The sequence below is a fragment of the Anomalospiza imberbis genome, chromosome 5, assembly GCF_031753505.1.
Source record: "Anomalospiza imberbis isolate Cuckoo-Finch-1a 21T00152 chromosome 5, ASM3175350v1, whole genome shotgun sequence".
Classification (NCBI taxonomy): Eukaryota; Metazoa; Chordata; class Aves; order Passeriformes; family Viduidae; genus Anomalospiza; species Anomalospiza imberbis.
Window position 1 is genome coordinate 51021785 of NC_089685.1, and position 19034 is coordinate 51040818.

Consider the following 19034-nt stretch of genomic DNA (forward strand, 5'->3'; position numbering starts at 1 on the left):
AGGACGCCCCGCCCCCCTACAGCTGGCGAGGCCCGCGGGTGTGAGCCGGGCTCTGAGCCGAGCCTCGGCGCTTGTGTGCAGTTCCACAGCAGCGGCTCTAGCGGGACACTCAGCGTTACGCACTTGCTTTAGGTTGGATATTGGGAAGAATTTCTTCCCTGTGAGGGTGCTGAGGCCCTGGCAGAGGGTGCCCAGAGCAGCTGTGGCTGCCCCTGGATCCCTGGCAGTGTCCAAGGCCCGGAATGGACGGAGCTTGGAGCAGCCTGGGCTCGTGGAAGGTGTCCCTGCCATGGCAGGGGGGATGGACCCGGATGGACTAACAGGGTCCCTCCCAGGCCAGGGCATTGTGTGATTCTATGATCGTATTCTTGTCTCATTTTTAAAGAAAAAAATAAGGGAGACAGTCCCAAAGTGAGTGGTGCTACTTGGCTGAGAGCCATCAAGAGTGAAGTCAGCAGTAACGGGGGAAAGCTGATGCCGGCGACCGCAACCACCAGCCCCCTCCTAAAAAACAGACCCCAGACTCAAATGGACAGAACTCCGGCTGCGCAGGAATGAGCGTGAGAAGCCAGACACACCCAGCAAACGGGCTTGAGTACTAATTAACAGACAAATTACGTAACTCCCAGCCCGTGAACGCTGGTGCTGCTGTTTCTGAACATGCATAAACGGTGTGAAGTTTCGGTGATCGGGGAGCCTTTTGCGGGCCCGCTCCTGCTGCCTGCACACTGGAACGCGGAATTCCCACGCAAACAGAACGGAACCACGCGCGGAGCCGCCGCCCCTCGGCGTGGGCGCCGCGCCCCGAGATCTCGCGAGAACACGGCGGCCCGGGCGGGGCCCCCCACAGGGCGTCCCCGTGCTCTCGCGAGATCGCGGGCTCCTCCCCCGAGCCGTGCGGGCAGCGCAGGGACGGGCGGGGCGTCCGCGCCCGGGCGGGACCGGGGTCGGGAGCAGGAGCGGGAAGGGGAGCGGGGCCGGCGCCGGCCTCGGCATGTCGGGCGAGTGATCCCGGCCGGGCGCTGTGGCCCGGGGAAGTGCGGACAGGGGCCGGGCGCTCCCCCCGGGGGAGCCGCGGTGCCGGCGGCGCCCGTGGCCGCGCGGGGCCCCCGCGGGCTCAGGGGTGGGCGGAGCGGGGGGGGCTCCGGCCGCCTCTCCCACCCCCGCGGGCGCCGGGCGCGCAGGCCGGACCCGGGCCCCGCGCTCCCCGCCGAGCCGCCCGAGGAGGGGGAGCAGAGCGCCGCAGGGACATGGAGGGCGCCCGGCCGGAGGCGCCCGCGCCTGGCCCCGTCTAGGGCGCCCCGCGGGCCTCGTCCCTCCTCCTCCTCGGAGCGGGGCCGCGGGCGCGGCCGGGCGCGGCGAGGAGCGGGACCGGGGCTGCTGCACCACAGGAGGAGCCGGCCCAGGTGAGAAACGCTCGCCGTCGCCGTAACGCTTTCCAGCGGCGCGCCCCGGCACGCCGAGGGCAGGCTGCGAGCGCTCGGGCCGGGCGCGCAGCGGCCGGGGCTCACGCCGAAGGGGCCGCGGCAGCCCCGGCAGCTGCAGCCGAGCGCGGGGCCCAAGCCTGCCCCGCTCCCTCCCCACGAGGAGGCCGCCGTCTGGCTTCCGTGATCCTCGTTGCTTTGATACTTGAGGTTTTTAAAATGAGCTTACAAGTATATTTTGTTCTATGTGTTCTGTAATTCAGCAGAAGTACACAGAAAAACAAATTCTTACGCTAGGAATTGCCGTTTTCGGTAGTGCTCAGCGAGAGGACGAGGCTCAGTGGCAATAAACGAAAACACAGGAAGTTCCACCTCAACATGAGGAAGAACTTCTGTACATAAAAGGTGACAGAGCCCTGGAGCAGCTGCCTGGAGGAGTGGAGTCCCCCTCTGGAGGCATTCCAAATCCACGTGAAGGCATTACCCGCTCCAGGTCACCCTGCCTTGGCAGGGAGTTGGACCGGATGATCTCCGGAGGTTCCTTGCAACCCTGCCTGCTCCGTGATTTTTATAATTTCACACTTGGTATATTTGTTAGTGAGATGTTGAAGTACAGATACGACTATTCGTTTAAAAATAAGATGTATTTAGCAGAGCCAAGACTGAAAATCGGCTTAAAATTCTAACTGTGCTACTTAAAGGTCTTTAAAGTTTCATAATAATTTTTTTGCATGTTACTTATTCTAGGAAATAAGCTTTAAATAAGAAGCAGTTTATGTACTTCTTCTTTAAAGTTGGTTTTAAATAGAGAGGTGGGGAGAGTAATACTGTGCACTTTTGTTGCCTTTTCAGCAATATAATTCCGCTTTTCTCTATTTTTTCCTCCTGAGAAAAATTAGTTTCTTCTGATAAAAAATGTAGTCTGCTAAAAATGGACTCTAAAACTTGTATATTTCTAGGATATATGTGTAATTTGCACAGCCATCTTATGATGTGTCTTGTTCGGGGTTTTTTTTTGCACCGTGTGCAATTTCTTTTTGCTTTCCATGTCCGTTTCTTTTAGGAAGAAAATGAAAATATTTTCTGAGTCTCACAAAACTGTTTTCGTTGTGGATCACTGCCCCTACATGGCAGAATCATGCAGGCAGCACGTGGAATTCGATATGTTAGTGAAGAACCGCACCCAGGGCATCATTCCTCTGGCACCCATCTCCAAGTCCCTGTGGACCTGCTCAGTGGAGTCATCCATGGAGTACTGTCGAATAATGTATGATATTTTCCCTTTCAAGAAACTGGTAGGTTCTGCCAGCCGTGCTGCATATCATGCTTGGTACAATAAGGGATGTTTTCATGGTTTATTTAAGTCTTTTAATATCTTGGTATTGTTTTGAGTAAAGTATCAAATTACAATTTTTCGCTTGAAATTTGTTTTTGTTGTTTATATACTTTATAGTCCTTTAATTGGTTTTAATAGTATATAAATCTCATTACATATTTAATTTTGGAATCTTTCATTGTCTTAATGTCACTTTACACGCTGGTGCAAAACATGGAGAGGTGCTCTAGGGCAACTTAGAGCTTTATTATTGTGCTCTCCTGAACAATGACTTTACAAAAGCTTCAGTGAGGTATTTTCTTAAGTTGAATTTTATTGCTAAACACACACGGTAGCTCTCTGTAGAAGTTTTGGTATCAGCATTGAAGGAATTCTGGGCTTTAGGAAGAGGGTTTGGAAAAGTGGGAGGAGAGCTTCCTGGCACACACAGCTCCTTGTTTAGAAAACCATATTTTCTTAGTGATGTTTGTTAAATCATGGTAGATGTTTACCCCATGTAAATACCATGTACTGTGACAGACTTCGGAGAATGATGTGCAGTTTACAGTACTAGAATTCACTTTATTTTGTGGCTATCCTACTGAAAATATAATTCTTGAAATACTAATATTTTGAAAATCTTATTTGGTGTAGAGAATGATTTTCTGGTGTACAAATAGAAGTGGAAGTTGTTAATCATATTACTAAGGGGAAAACTGAATATAGCAGGAGTGTGTGATTTTTGTGGACTTGTTATTTTGAGTTTGGCTTGTCATTGCACATTATCTCCAGATTACCAGAAGAAAAAAAAGGTGCAATTCATGTTTGTTTAAATTTGGGGAAGTAACAATATAATGGCTGTTACCATAATGTGCTTTTTTGATCCTTGTAGGTGAATTTCATTGTGAGTGATTCTGGGGCTCATGTGTTGAATTCTTGGACTCAAGAAGATCAGAACTTGCAGGAGGTATGATTTGTAACTGTTCTTTTGTTTTGTAGTCCAGAGTTCCTTGCAAAATAAACATTGTGTGCAGTATGAAAAAAACTCTGGTTAATTACAGTATTGGTGGATCTAATCTGAAACTGTTGTATAACAGAATTTCAGATAGCTGCCTGGGAGCCTTGATTATTCTTTAGACAAAATTTTAAAAGAATCTGGTATGTTTAGGCAGAGACTTAAAGATTTAAAAGAAACTTTATGAAGAAATCAGTTACGTATTTGTTCTGTAATTTGGTGCTGCTTCTTGAATTTAAATTCTTTCTAAAAATATTTGCATGAGAGGCAAATAAACTCTGTTAAATACATTAATTGTTAATATCCTCTTTATGGTCATGTTGTTTCATTATGAAAGGGTTCATCCTCTGAAAAGTTTACTTTGAGGAGGAAATTCATTTCCAAATTCTCAGAAAATAAAAGCAGAAGGCAACGAACAATATTAGAATATCTTTTGGGTGTTGGATATAAGTTATTATGGTCAGGTCTTTTTCTGTAATAAATGAGAGTATTTTATCACAATGAATGAATTGAATTGCAAAGGATAATTTAGGGCCAAATGTTTTCCAGAAGGCTGCAGTGAGGCTCGTTAGTTGTTCCATTTGCCCTTCTCTGCACTGTTAATCTGCATGTCGAATGTGTCAGACCGCTGACCTCGCGGGGCTGGTTTGAAAGGCGGGGGCGCCTGCGGGTAACAGCTCTTTGTTTGCCCAGCTGATGGCAGCGCTGGCGGCCGTGGGGCCGCCGAACCCGCGGGCAGACCCCGAGTGCTGCAGCATCCTGCACGGGCTGGTGGCCGCCGTGGAGGCGCTCTGCAAGATCACCGAGTACCAGCACGAGGCCCGCACCACGCTCATGGAGAACGCCGAGCGCGTGGGCAACAGGGGCAGGATCATCTGCATCACCAACGCCAAGAGGTGGGGCACGTGGGGCCTGTGCTGCCCCTTCACCCGCGGTTCCAGACGGGCCCACGTGGCTTCAGGCAGCTTCTTTGCACAGATCCTTCTTAGAGCACTTCTCACCTTATCAAAGGTTCTTGTTTATGGGGTTCTGTGTAAAAAGCCAAAAGTTTCAAAGATTTCCCGCTTTAAGTAGAAGATTCAGGGGCTTTGAACTGGAGGATTGATGGTGCAGCCTTAAAAGAAATCCACCATTTCTTTGTAGTGACAGCCATGTTCGGATGCTGGAGGATTGTGTTCAGGAGACCATTCATGAGCACAACAAGCTTGCAGCTAACTCTGACCAGTGAGTATGCTTTTTACAGAGTTTCTTGTATCCTCTAGGAAGTATGGATGTATTTCTGTCACAAAACTCACTCTAATGAACTATTTGAATGAATGTGAAGTAGAAGGTAGTAAATCATGATATTGTTAGCTTAGAGCTGGTATATGATCGTTATCTTTCCAGTTTCATCCTTCATAGGACAGGATTTCTTTAGCTTGTTACCTTCTATATCTGCTCCAAAATAGAGCAGAGATACAGAGATGAACGTAAACAGAGATACATAACTGTGCCTTGTTACACATTGTGTTTTTAATCACTAATTCATCGGGAGCAGTTTTTCTTGATAATACTGTGTTACTTTCATGTTCATCTTTCTTTGGCTAAAACAACTAACTTCTTTGAAACTAGTTTTAGTTTCTAAATTACTGTATTGCCTGGAACTTCCTTGAGATAAAGGAATCTTGAAATACAGAGTTCATCTCCTCTGAGAGGTCTTTCTCCACCATATGTTTTGTTTAATTAAACTCTGAAATGTTTGTCTACAGCACTGTGTTATCTTGTAAAATTGTTGTAGATTGAGATCCTATTCCCGGTTGCTGCTCAGATGCTTCAAGAGCAGAAGCAGCGCGCTCCTATTTTTTCCTGCTTCAGTTGCAGTTTCGTGGATATATAAAGGATCTTGCCCAAGGAATTAGGTGTTAAATCCATTGTAAAGACAGGGATGTCTCATTCCTGTAGGTAGAGATGTAGTACAATGTCTGTATCCCTCCAAACTTGCAGCCACATCAGGATATCAGCATGTATCCCATTACACGTCCCATCTTTCTGTGCTGTGTGGTGGTAGTTCTCATGTTCCCTGGAATCCTCTCATTTATACTTACACATAGAGACACAGATCCTCTGTAGTGTCAACATTCAGCTGAATAAAGCTGAACAGATTGCACCAGTTAAGCACTTGACTCCATTGATGTGTCCAAAAAAGAAGCACAGTGCTATAGCATCTGAGGAGCAAGAAGTGTTAGGCTTTTATTTTTATTCTGATAAGAACTTATTTTGAAGTCTGTGCTTTTGAAAATCGTATCTGTAACCTAGTTTCTGCAGCACACTTTCAGAAACAACATGTTGCTAACATATGTTGTGATTCTGTGTTCTAGATATCAGAATTAATTTAATTTAAGGAGATAGTCTGCCACGCTGTAGGCTAAACAAAATGATTTTATTTTTAAGTCTAATGCAGATTCAGAAATGTGAACTGGTGTTAATCCACACGTACCCAGTTGGTGAAGACAGCCTTGTTTCAGATCGTCCTAAAAAAGAGGTGAGGAGCTTAAAATGGGAAAATTTATCCCAGGATTAGGAACCATGTCAGACTGAAAATAATGCAAATATTCTCAGTTGTTCAGTAGCAAAAGCGTATGTGGTGGTTGTTTGAAACCAAGTACATAAAAAAAATCTGTAATATATTCTGCTATTCAGCAGTCTGCTCTGCACTAGTGTGCTGCCTGTAAGAAAAGACCCCAGAAAAATGACTTAACATGAAAAGCATGTAGTGCTGTGTAGTATTTAATATCTAAAAAGGACTGTGTGGGGCTATCTTCCTGTGATTGACTTCTACAGAACTCTGCTGTAGTTGTGCTAAAAATTGTGAATGGAAGATAAATTGACTACTTCCCTCTAAGGCAGTCACTTGGTTTGGGTCTTGGGATTTTTTTGTTGTTGCTTGGGGTTCTTGTTTTGTGGTTTTTGGAGATCGTTGTTGTAGTTTTTGTTGTATTTTTTTAAAATTTATTTTGTTTTGTTTTTGAGCCCCAGCCCAATGTTCTTGTTGGCTAGGGAAAATCGAAATACATCTTCTAGCTTGTGTTTATTTGCCTTGTGTATGTATGATGCGCTTACAGGTAGACATCTAAAAATTACTTTGCTACTGTTACTCAGCAGGTAAAAGAATGTAGAACTAGGCCCAGAACTGGTGTTAAGATTTATTCCTCATGTTGTGATACTAATTTTTCCTATTAACAATTAGCGATTCAAATTTTTTAGCACACTTCTAATTTATTTTTACTGCTTTTAAGAACTGCATCTATAGCACTTGGCGTAAGCTCAAAATTCAGAATGAAAATAGCTTTTGCTTCTTGCTTGATCGTTTCCTCTGGTGTGGGTTTTTGAGTGGTAGTTTTAGGAGTATAAATGCTTATTTGAGAGTTGAACAGACTGTACTGTTGAATGATATCACAACCTAAACTATGAATTCCATGCATCAATTTATTTCAGCTCTCCCCTGTTCTAACCAGTGAAGTGCACAGTGTTCGTGCAGGGAGGCACCTGGCTACAAAACTGAATCTTTTAGTACAGCAACACTTTGATCTGGCTTCTACCACAATAACTAACATCCCTATGAAGGTAATATTGTGTCTACAGTTCTGTGTTAACTAGCTGCATCACTTCTAAATTTGTTTGAAAACTTTTGATGTTTATTTTAATCGAATTTTTACATTGTTTTTCTCTCCATATCATTTTCTGTTTTGTTTTTTTTTTTTTTCTTTTATTAGCCCACATTCAATGTCTGTGATCAGGTTAGTAAAAATGAAGTAGGGGAAAAAATAAAGAAGGATCACAGAACAAAATATTGTATTGCCAAATCTCAATTTTGATGTAGCAATACAAGTGTTATTTCAGTTCTGTTCATATTACTTTATATAAATACAGTCTTGTTTACCTCAGATCAATTTGTCTGTGATTCTTTTGTCTTTTTCTAGTTGTGTTTAGATATTCTTGACCCTTGTGCATTATAGTGGCATAGTGAGTCTCTTTTTCCTCTGTTTCATTATCATGCCCACCCAACATAAAGGTGTTTGTAACTAAAAGCTGCTTTTTTACCAAGGGTTTTCCAGTGGGATTTCTACTCTGAAATTCCATAAGTATGAAATGGGGACAGGATATACCTAGTTAAGAGAGCTACTCAATTAAGCATCTTGTGATAGAAGTTAATGTCCATATTTTTAATTTTTTTTTTTTTGCTACTTGGAGGGAAATTAGTGCAGTTTACAATGTCAGGTGTTAAGTTGACAGTAATTTTCTGATCAGGCAGCAAGAGACAATTAAGACAGAAGTGTCAGTATTCAAACAGAAAAAGAGCCATGGGCAGGTAACCTTCATGATTTAAAAAAATCATTAAGTTGTAACACACTCAATCATTGCATATTTGATAACTAGCAACATTGTGTGGATTTTATAAGTTAAAACATGATATCAAAATAATTTTCACAGTTTTTGTGAGAGTTTGACGTGGGTCATGGCATAAATGTGACTTCAGTTTGCAAATACCTTGTTTGTAACTTTCTGACCTGTGTGCTGCTGGTGTGCCTCTTCCTTCTGCCTTTGTCTTTATAGTAATAGACTATGTTGGGCTCGCTGTGTTTTTTTTTCTTTTTTCTTTTTTTTTTATTGTTTTTCTTTTTAAACTTGGAGTAAATTAGCAGAGTTACTGTTCTGTTTTTGCTGATCCTCTGCAGCTGTTTGAAGATGCAGTGTCCTCTTCACAATTTTTTAGTTATAAACTTGGAGCTGCAAGTGCACTTCTTATCATAAGCTTAAGAAATAAGACGTTTAAAGTGTGGGTTTTGGGTTGGATTCTTGATTTTTGGTTTTGAAAAGTAATTGTCACTCTACCCTGCAGTGAGCCTTTGTTGCTGCTCAGTAAGTTGTAACTGCTGGTGATTATGTAACATTTTGTAGGCTCCCTTAACTTCACTAATTTAGTGAAGTAGTCAAGCCTAGTTTTTACCTGTATGCGATGCTCTGCACCCTGACATGAAGCTTGTATAAAGAGGAATAGGGTTTCAAAAAAGAAAATAAGAGGAAAAGCAGTTGACTGCATCTTTAAACTGCTCAGAGCAAAGTTTCCTCAGCATTGCAATCCTGTTCTTGTCTGAGGCACTTGGAGACTTTTTTTGTTTTCTTCTGGTCTGAAAGACAAATGTAGAATCATTCATTTATGAAAACGGTGGCCTCTAGCTAAAGTCATTCTATTTATGTCTACCCTTATCTTTTGAAGGAAGAACAACATGCTAACACATCAGCCAACTATGATGTGGAGCTGCTTCATCACAAGGAGGCACACGTGGATTTTTTAAAGAGTGGTAAGTAGAAATAGCCCTCTGAACGTGGCTTTTGATCAGCCTCTTTGGGAGTATTCACAAAGAAAGATTGGGAGCTTCAAATCCATGTAAATTTCAGGCTAAGTAGCAAATATTTCAGTTATTCCTTGCAATCCAGGAAACTTCATTTGTAATGTGGGCATTGGAGTTTTACTCATTATTGGCATATTTTAATACAGCATTGAGAAAACAGGCCAAATTCACATATGTTCAGGATATTGCCGTGAGATTTATGGGGCATGTCAGTTTCTTACTGACATATAAAAAGTAGGTGAGAGACCAGATATGCAGGGAGATCTTACAAAATGAAGTCCCTCTTGTGGGTATTTGTGCAAAATTTTGCCTTGCACAATTGAACTTTGTTAAGTAATAATAACTGGCATCACTTACATCCTACAGGCCTGTTTATGATGATAATTGCTTTGGAAAAAGCAAGACTTGTTTGGCTGTTGAGCTTTTTTATTGTATTTGAAATACCTGCTATCTTTTTTTTTTTTTTTTTTTGTAAACTTGGAATTACTACTTAGTATTCTTCTGAGGTGAATTTTTAATAGCTCAACTGAAGTTAGAAAAGCACAACACTTAGCCTTTTTCAGAACTATTTTGTTGAGGAAACTTCTTGGTGTAAAACTCTGTTAAAAATCAGCTTATAACTTCTGTATTAGTAGAATTAAATGTCATATGATCCATAAGTAGCCATTTTGGGGAGTTTGTGCTTTTTTTTCCCATTACTTTGAGGAAGACGAGGTAACTCCTTTGTCATCTGCAAGTGCTGTGCTCCACATTTTAGGGGAGTGGATGACTAAAGATTGATGAAAAGCATAGGGTGTCACAGTACTGACCTCAGCCTCACCTGAACTGGTGATACGATGTTGAAATCTTAAAGCGTTATTGCCAGGACTCAGAAGCAGTTTTATAAAACCTGTTGGCTCAAGGAATTGGGTCTCCTGGGAAAATACAAAAGCAGCCTCCTGACTGCATTTCCTCTTCACATTTTTCCCATCAGGACTTTCAGAGGAAAAAGTCTCTTTTTAGATCCTGTAAAATTTGGGTTCTTTTATGTGTTTCTAAATAGGTATTTCAGCTGTAATAGCTCTGATGCTAGGAAAGCAGGAATTCAGTTGCACTGGTCTTATTTCTCTGAAATGTTGCCAAGGAGTTTTCAGGTTAGATAAGTTTGGCCTTTAGATATTCTGAGAGACAATTTCTAAAATTGTTGCAGTTAATAATAAAGTATTTCTAGTGTGTTAATATTTTAATAATATTTTAATAATATTTTAATAATAAAGCATCTGTGGTCAGTAGAACACATTGAGAGAATTCAAGCTGAATCTGACAGAGCAAAGAGACTGGATGATGAGACCAAATAATTCTTTCCTCAAAAAACTAAACTTGTCAAATGTGCCTTTAGATCAGTTTAATTGACTTTAGGAATATAATATGTACAAGAAAAAGTCAGCTCTGGCATTTAAGAGTTCTGAATTCTGAGTGGAAAATTCTGAAAAAAGATAATTGTCTTAAAGTCCTGAGTATTTTAGCAGGAAAAAAAAATGCCTGTTAACTGATAGAACTAAACATATGTGGAACTTAATAATTGTCAAATCAAAAAGTTAGTTATCTAAGTTTTAAATTTAGATTACATTGTGTGTATGTTCATGTTTCATTTTGTACCTTAAAAGTTTAGAGTTGTTTTGCTGTAATAAAGAAGCTCTGGTTGATCCCTCCTCTTTCTGCCTTTTTCTGCAGGTGATAACCACGTGGGTGGCAGTAGCAGGGAAGGCACATTTAAAGAAACTGTGACGCTGAAATGGTGCACTCCTCGAACCAACAGTGTGGGTAGGTGGCATGGAATCTTCCAGACCTGGTTGGTAACTTGTACAAATCTGAGTACAGGACAGAAAGGCAGGGCAGATCTGAGGTGACATAGGAATTGTGTGGCCATGCAGCTCATGCACCCTATTAACTATTAGCAATTTATGTTGACTCGTTGAGCCAGCAGGCCAAAAATACATATAAGAGAAATAAGAGCAGACTGACTGGTCAGTGAAGTGATTCAGGAGATGAAGACTTGGGGTTTTTGCTGGAAACAAGGCTTGGGAATGTATGAGATTCTCAGAGCTGTGGATTCTTGGGAATCCTCTCAGTGAGGAGGTGGTGAAAGGACTTTCAGATTGAGAGACGTCTAGACTTTTTGGTTCTGCTAATTGTGGACTAGCCTCTTCCATTCTTTTATTTTGTGGATTTTTTTTTCTGTCTCTGAAATTACACTCCACTTTTCTACTCCTTTATTTTTCAGAACTGCACTATTGTACTGGAGCATACAGAATTTCACCAGTAGATGTAAATAGCAGACCTTCTTCATGCCTTACAAACTTTCTCCTTAATGGTAAATTTGTGTCCTTGGCTAATTATTCAGTGTTACAATTTTTAACTTTATGAATGGAGCATGTAGCACATTTTGATTTGTATAGCCAGTAATGTGTATATACTGTAAAAATACTATGTTTATTTTAAAATGTTCTCTAAATAAGAGAAGAAAGTTGTTAAATGTCCTCAAAGGCAAATCTGTTTTGAAACTTAAAGATGGGAGGAAAGATGTAAAGAAGGAACAAGTATTGAAATGGAGGTTTGTATGTTTGCAAACAAAATGGCATTACAAACATTCTTTTAATGGAATGTTTCCTTCAGTCAAGTTATTTGATTGTCTAAACATGCAGTGGTTTTATTAAACACTATCTCTTAGTGTATTTTTCTTCAGAGATTGTGTAGTGAAAATGTCCTTTGATTAATAAAAATGGTTAGAACTGAAATTAATAGCGTATTTCAGATAAGCTCACTCTTCTGATTTTTGCCTCCTGCTATAAAGAAACTTACTTGGAGAGTGCACCCTTTCATGATTGGTGTATTTTACTGAAAATAAGACAAAGGGAGTTTTATTTCTCTGTCTGAAGAACCGTATCCATTTTAACCATTAGCAAGTGGTATCAGCTGATGCCTTTAATACTCAAGAGGAAAATTTGTTACTTATTGAAAGTTGCTTTTAATGAGAGTGTTTCTGCAGCAGGGCCATTTGAATGCCTTATGAATATATATTTTTTCCTAAGGAAAAAAGATTGGTTGGTCTAGGAGAGGCCTTTTGGTGTTGCTTTGCAAAATTTTAAGGAGCACATACCCTGTTCTTTGTCAAGAAGTGAGGAGATGGCAGTTCCTTGTTCAGCTGGGTGAAAACACCACCTTGGTGGGTTCAGATTCTTCTTGGCTGAGCACAAATGTGTATTTATGCAGCTCAGAATTTAAAATTGCAGCACACAGGAATGAATGAATGAAAGTGATCTCCCTTCCACCAGGTCGCTCAGTGTTGTTGGAACAGCCACGCAAGTCTGGTTCAAAAGTCATCAGCCACATGCTCAGCAGCCACGGGGGAGAGATCTTCTTGCACGTGTTGAGCAGCTCCCGCTCAATTCTGGAAGATCCCCCCTCAATTAGCGAAGGCTGCGGTGGGAGGGTCACTGACTACAGGATCACAGTAAGGGTCTTTCTGTCCTACACTGCTGCTTCTCTCACATGACAACAGATCCAGGGCAGTAGATGTGGGAAGTAAATGTTGGAGTGGATTACACGGTCAAACTTCCTTTGTAATAAATATCTTGATAGATATTTAGTAGAAAATACTACATTTGTTGATTGTTACGCCTGCTTCATGAAATACTTCGTGTGTCAAGGAATGCCTCCTTAATGCACTAGGAATGTTTAAAGTTTGTTCATGAAGTTGGCAGCTTTGAACCCTGATATCAGACAATCAGTTGACATGCCTTTTATTTATCCTTTATTTTTTTCAACACATCCTTGATATCTTTTGTAAATAAGCAGAAGTTCTTTCTGGAAAAGTAAAACTCTTCCCATACATTAAATACCTTGCAGATCCGGAAGTTCTGCTTGTCAAAACCCATACATTGATTTTTACCCCATATTTGTGTGCCCCTGTTTTGTGTTTTTCCTGGTTAATGCATGAGAGCTAGAGACAGGGCTGTGGTTGGTAGGGTCAAATGTGGCAGTGGGATGGTACAAAGTGATAAGCAAGGCTAAGCTGTTTAGCCCCTTCACTGAAAGTTACTTTGTTAGAGAAATGCCTAATTGTATCTTGTTTGGTTATCATTAGGATTTTGGTGAATTTATGAGGGAAAACCGATTAACTCCTTTTCTAGAGCCCAGATATAAGATCGATGGAAGTCTTGAAATTCCATTGGAACGTGCAAAAGATCAGTTAGAGAAACATACTCGTTACTGGCCTATGATTATTTCTCAGACCACCATCTTCAACATGCAAGCTGTAAGTAACCTGGGCTGTGTACATTCTTGTTCTGTTTCTAGGTTAAGTTTCCCCTTGTCACTTGATGAAATACCAGCCATATGGGATGATAAATCCCTTGCAGTATAAACAGTTTATTTTCAGCTTTATTTTTCCTGGACTACCTCTGTATTTAATGCAGTAGATTATTGGAATGCCATTTAAATAAAGTAATTTGAACCTGACAGCTCCAGTTCTGCTGGGTAAAGAAAGCATTTTCTTATACTTGGAGCTAGTGCTAAACTGAGGTTAAGATGGTGGGATTTTGTTGTGTGCTGTTTCGTTGTCTTAATTTTTTTTCTCCCTGTTGCTCTCCTGTGACACACACACACATTTTCTTGTTGTTCATTTCTGTTTTGTCTTGCAGGTAGTGCCATTAGCCAGTGTGATTGTAAAGGAAACAATGACTGATGAGGATGTACTGAATTGTCAAAAAACAATATACAACTTGGTAGACATGGAGAGGAAGAATGATCCACTGCCAATTTCAACAGTTGGTACTAGAGGAAAGGGGCCAAAAAGGTTACATGCATATCTCTTTGTTGATTCTGCACTATTTTCAGAAATACTCTGTTGACAATGTTTTCATACCAAATTTTAAAAATATAGCTAAAAGTAATACATAGTGAACTGAACACTGTATTGCACATCCCAAATGCTGTGAGTGCTTCACCTGTATCATTTAGGGGCTATAACAGTACTGATACTGCCGTATGTTAGGGAAAAAACCTCTACAATTTTATTATCTAAGAATTTAAATATGTTAAAAAATATGAAATCAAAGATAGTTATTAGCAAAGGTAAGAAATAGTTACAAATGGGACAGATAAGGTGGAATAATTTCAAATTAATCAAAAGGAAAACATAAGTATATTATAAATGAACAGTGCATTCAAATTGGGCTATATTAGAATCCTTATGGAACAGTTATTTAAACTATGGGATACGTCTTTAAAATAAGCATGGAATATTCTGATCCCTCAATCACTGGGATGTGTTCCTTGTATTTCCAAGAACTGATTGAAAAGAAATTCAGCTCCTGATTTGCCTACCTGACTGGGAGTTATTGACAGTAGTGTGGTGCAATTCTTTCTTATTTTTTTTAAACCAAATAATGTAATAATTAATTTGCATGTCAGTACATGTGACCCTCTGACATTGCGTCATTAGCAAGCACCTGAGAGGCTTCAGAAGTGCCTTTTGGCAGTGAGATCTTGATTCAATGGACATGATCCATTTCAATTTAAACTTTACTCTGGGCATTAACTGGGAAATGTTAATGTGGTTTCAAGCATGGAGTAATCCCAGATGGAGCAACCTCCAGGACAGATAATCTCTTTGGAGTTATTTTTGGTTTGGGGGTTCTGTTTTGTTTCTTAAGGTCTGCATTCATTCAGTCAGTAGTTCAGTGGTGTTGGTGATCCTTGATGTGGTGTGTTTTTCCTGGCCTTTTAGGGATGAGCAGTACCGCATTATGTGGAACGAGCTGGAGACCCTGGTCCGAGCACACATAAACAACTCTGACAAACACCAGCGAGTCCTCGAGTGTCTCATGGCGTGCAGGAGCAAACCCCCAGAGGAGGAGGAGCGCAAGAAACGAGGCAGAAAGAGAGAAGACAAAGAGGACAAGTCAGAGAAGTTGGGCAAAGACTATGAATCAGATAAGCCATGGCAGGAATCAGAGAGGTACATTTTCTAAAGTGAAATCAAACTGTAGCATAACTGTTGTTCTTAGCTGTTGACCATTTAGCCGGGTGTTTTAACTTGAGGAGTTCCTGCTCAAGCTAACCACACCAGCTATTAGATATTAAACTGCTTTATGGAAATCTAAAACAAAGCAGTTGTTTTCTTTTAAGCTGTAGATAGTTCAGTGCTCAGGTTGATTGAAACAACCCAGCTTGATTTGGCTCTTCTCTTCAGCTGAGCATCAGGATTAATGTCCATTTACCTCCTGTCTGTAATTCATGTTGTTATTGTAGCTTGTCTAAGTGGCAAGCACCTGCCAGGCTGTTCTATATTCCTTCTTTGAAACTACTTTCTACAGAGATCCAAAAAACTCATGGTAATAAGCTTAATTTGCATGTGTTCTGTGCATGCTGGAATCATTCAGGATGGGAGGGCCTTTTCATCTACCCTGCCATCACCATGCTGATGACATTCCATGCCTTCCTGTGAATGATCATTCCTACAACTTTGCTTTCACATGTGGAACAGAAATGGGGACTGAGATAAAAGGGATTTGGTGTGAATGGGTCTTAATTCACCTAGCAAAGATAATAGGAAATTGTATTGTATTCTCTATGTATTTATTTTAATTTAGTCTTTCCTTCAAAATTCAGATATCAACAACTAAAGTGAAACTGTGTATTAAGAACCTTTCCTATATGTAATGCTTTATACAGAGGGTTATTTGGCTTAAATTCCCAAGGGGTCGAAAGAAATTTTCTTATGTTATGGGTCTTGTATAATTTTGAGGAGTACAGAAAGCTATCAAGAATTATGTTCTGCTCAAGCATATTTTTCCTCACCCTTTTCCTTCCCTCTGAAAAAGGTTAAAAGGTCTTTTGGATCGGGAGAAAGAAGAACTGGCAGAAGCTGAAGTTATCAAAGACTCCCCTGATTCTCCTGAGCCCCCCAACAAAAAGCCTCTCATTACAATGGACGAAATGCCCACAGTTGAAAAGGCAAAAGGTAAACCAGAACAATTGCAACAGATAATTTCTTTTAAAGGTAGATGTTGTTGCATCAGTCTGTGTTTTCTAATATAATGAGGTGAATCATTTTGGAGATAAAGCTAAGTCAGTGAAGATCATGTTTAATTAAATGCTAAATGTTGAGAAATTCTTGGAAAACGTGTTAACCTCACCACGTCTGTGAAAAAAGGGAGAAACCAAGACACTGTGTGGGTCTGCTGGTGGACTCTTGGGTTGACAGGGGGTTGGCCAAGTTTCTGCTGGTGCTGTTTGACCTACTGTATGTGAGAAATGCTGTTTGAGGGCAGGTATCAGAAACCACTGTCTCCTGCTAATAAATAATCAACTTGCCTAAGCAGTGCAGTTGTCAGAATGGACAGGTCTCACTGACTTCTCTTCCTTAGTGTGAATTACTTTCTGTCACAGTGGCTGAGCTGATGCTGAGATTCTGCATTTAAAGCAGAGTCCATCTCATGTGCAGCAACTCCTCCGCCATTATCACTTTGCATATTTTCTATTTACTTAGCCCCTATTGTAAGTTGGTTTAATATTAGTTGTTTTAACGTGTTGTATTACCATAATCTGTAATTCCTTTTAGATGTTTTAATGATGTAATGTTATTCAAAATTTTCATCACTTAGACTCTTTTTACGTACAATTTTAGGGCCAATGTCCTTGCTGTCTTTATGGAGCAACAGAATTAATACTGCCAACTCTAGGAAACATCAGGAATTTATTGGTCGGTTGAACTCTGTCAACAACAAAGCTGAGCTGTATCAACATCTGAAAGAAGAAAATGGGTTTGTATCAGGAAATGCATCCCTACCCATATCTTGGTAGCAGTCTGTGTGGAGTTTATAGCATTAGATACTCCTTTGATGATTAAAATATCTACATACATTCCTTTGCTTCTCAGCATTGATAGAGAACCACAGCAGTGTTTGATTTTCTGCTTGCATCTTTGCTGAGTGAGACTGACTGCTGAGAGCTGGGCTTCCCTGGTCCTCAGGGGTTGACCCTGCAGCAAAACTCTTATTAAACTTCAGGGGGTTAAACAGTAGCTGAGATTTTCTGCTTGCTTTAGCTTCCAAAAGAATGGCTGATACAGAAATACTGGTGGTAATAAAGTGGTTTAATCTTAGGCTGTGCAGTAATGAAGTTGACAGTAGTCCATGTTCTACAAAAAATACTGGAAAACCAAACCAGCTTCCTCTGAAGGAAATCAGATGATGGTAGACAATGATTGGAGTAAGAGGGGTAAAAATGAAGTCCTTGGAAAAAATGGCCAAAGCTTAAGTTTTCAAAATGGATTCTGCAGTCACATGAGTATTTTATATTTTCTTGAGGTTGATAGTGGACGGTTTTTCACAGCTGAAATGTATCTCTGCAGATACCTTTCCTTTATGTACTGATTGCTGCTTAAAAAAGTATTAAGAGGAGATAAGTTTGCATATGTTGGGGTAGGGAGAGACAGGACAGTTAGTGAAGTAAAAAACATTTATGAAAGCATTTAAATCTGATTCTTTTAAACTGTTGATTGTTCTTCCAGTAACAAGCCTTACCAATTGTTGTCTTGCCTTTCAGAATGGAAACAACAGAAAATGGAAAAACAGGCCGGCAGTGAGGATTAATTCTCTTTCTTGGGACAAAACTTGGCCAAATTGCAAAAATATTTAATGCTGGAGTTGCTCTTGGTACTGTTTCAGTACAATTGTATAGCTTGATTGGTTTTTACATTTTTCTAGTCCTGTTTTTGCTATGAAGTATGAAACCTGCATATCACGTTAAACCAGCTGTGTGCAAATAGGAGCTGTCCTGAAGCGTTTTCCAGTTGTGCTTTAGGATGAAGAGAACCTCTGCTGCCATGGAGTAAAATCAAGTAATCAGAAATGTTAGTCCCCTTAAAGTCCTTGCCCAGAAGTATTGGATGCTATTTCAAAATCAGTGATGACTCTCTTAAAAAAAATTCAAGTAATTTACAATAAGTTGATAACATCATAATTTTGGTTGATGAACACCTTTTATTTATATGAGGATTCCTCAGGAGTTCAGAATTATGGAAGAGACTGCACACTGAGTACTCAGAGGCTGAGCTGAGAGAGTGCCAGTCTTGGTTTTCATCTGAGGGTGGGAGGGTGAGGGGTTTTACAGATTAAATTGTTGGTTTAAAGACTTTTAAGGAATGGAATGGAAATGGTCTTCAGAAAACAAAGCCTTTCAGATTGTTGTGTTGGAGTTAAGGCTTTGTAAGCAAAAGTACAATAAATTTTTTTGCTAATAATTATATTTTTGATGAAGTGTGTTCTGTAGGATACTTGTGGTTGTATGTCTGAGAGACTGAATGGCTGTGAATGTAAGGCAGGTGATCTGTCTTCAGTTTCTTTCTTTGAGTAGAGCCTTTTTCACTGGAGAATCGAATTCTCAACTGGGAAAACTCAGCCAATGTCTGATCTGATCCCTTGTCAGATTTTGGGTTGTTTCCCACGTGGGCTAAGATGAATTCCTGAGCTCTCCAAATGTGTCAGCCTTCCTCTGGTCTGCATCTGGCTTCTGTAAGCAACTGAAGGGCTCACAGGTTGGATATCTTATAGTTGATTTGAGACACATCTTTGAGATTTTCTAAAACTGAATCAATATTTTCATATTCACCTGCAACTTCAAATGCCATAGTTTATGATGTATAGATCTGAACACAAATATTCTTCACTGAACATTTGTGACTGAATCCTTTTTTCAGCTTTGCTGAATTACCGTGAATAATTTCAAGGTGATTATTCAGCCACTCTGATACAGGTGTGTTTTCTGTTAAGTGATTTTAGAACCATTTTTGCTGAGTTTTTAAATAGTGCTTGCATGGTAATATTTTCTATCATATTGTA

The 19034-nt window shown here is 40.5% G+C and overlaps 1 protein-coding gene across 1 annotated transcript; it reads left to right on the plus strand.

The window, feature by feature from the left end:
- Positions 1-919: 919 nt before the first annotated feature.
- INTS13 (integrator complex subunit 13) lies at positions 920-18437 on the plus strand. The gene is made up of 17 exons (XM_068190758.1): positions 920-1406; positions 2488-2719; positions 3632-3706; positions 4448-4650; positions 4898-4978; positions 6185-6275; positions 7229-7357; positions 9012-9096; positions 10861-10950; positions 11411-11500; positions 12462-12640; positions 13274-13444; positions 13830-13984; positions 14918-15148; positions 16014-16153; positions 16820-16955; positions 17740-18437. The coding sequence occupies exons 2-17, from the start codon at positions 2495-2497 to the stop codon at positions 17777-17779; spliced, it is 2121 nt and encodes a 706-aa protein (XP_068046859.1). The 5' UTR covers positions 920-1406; positions 2488-2494; the 3' UTR covers positions 17780-18437.
- Positions 18438-19034: the final 597 nt, after the last annotated feature.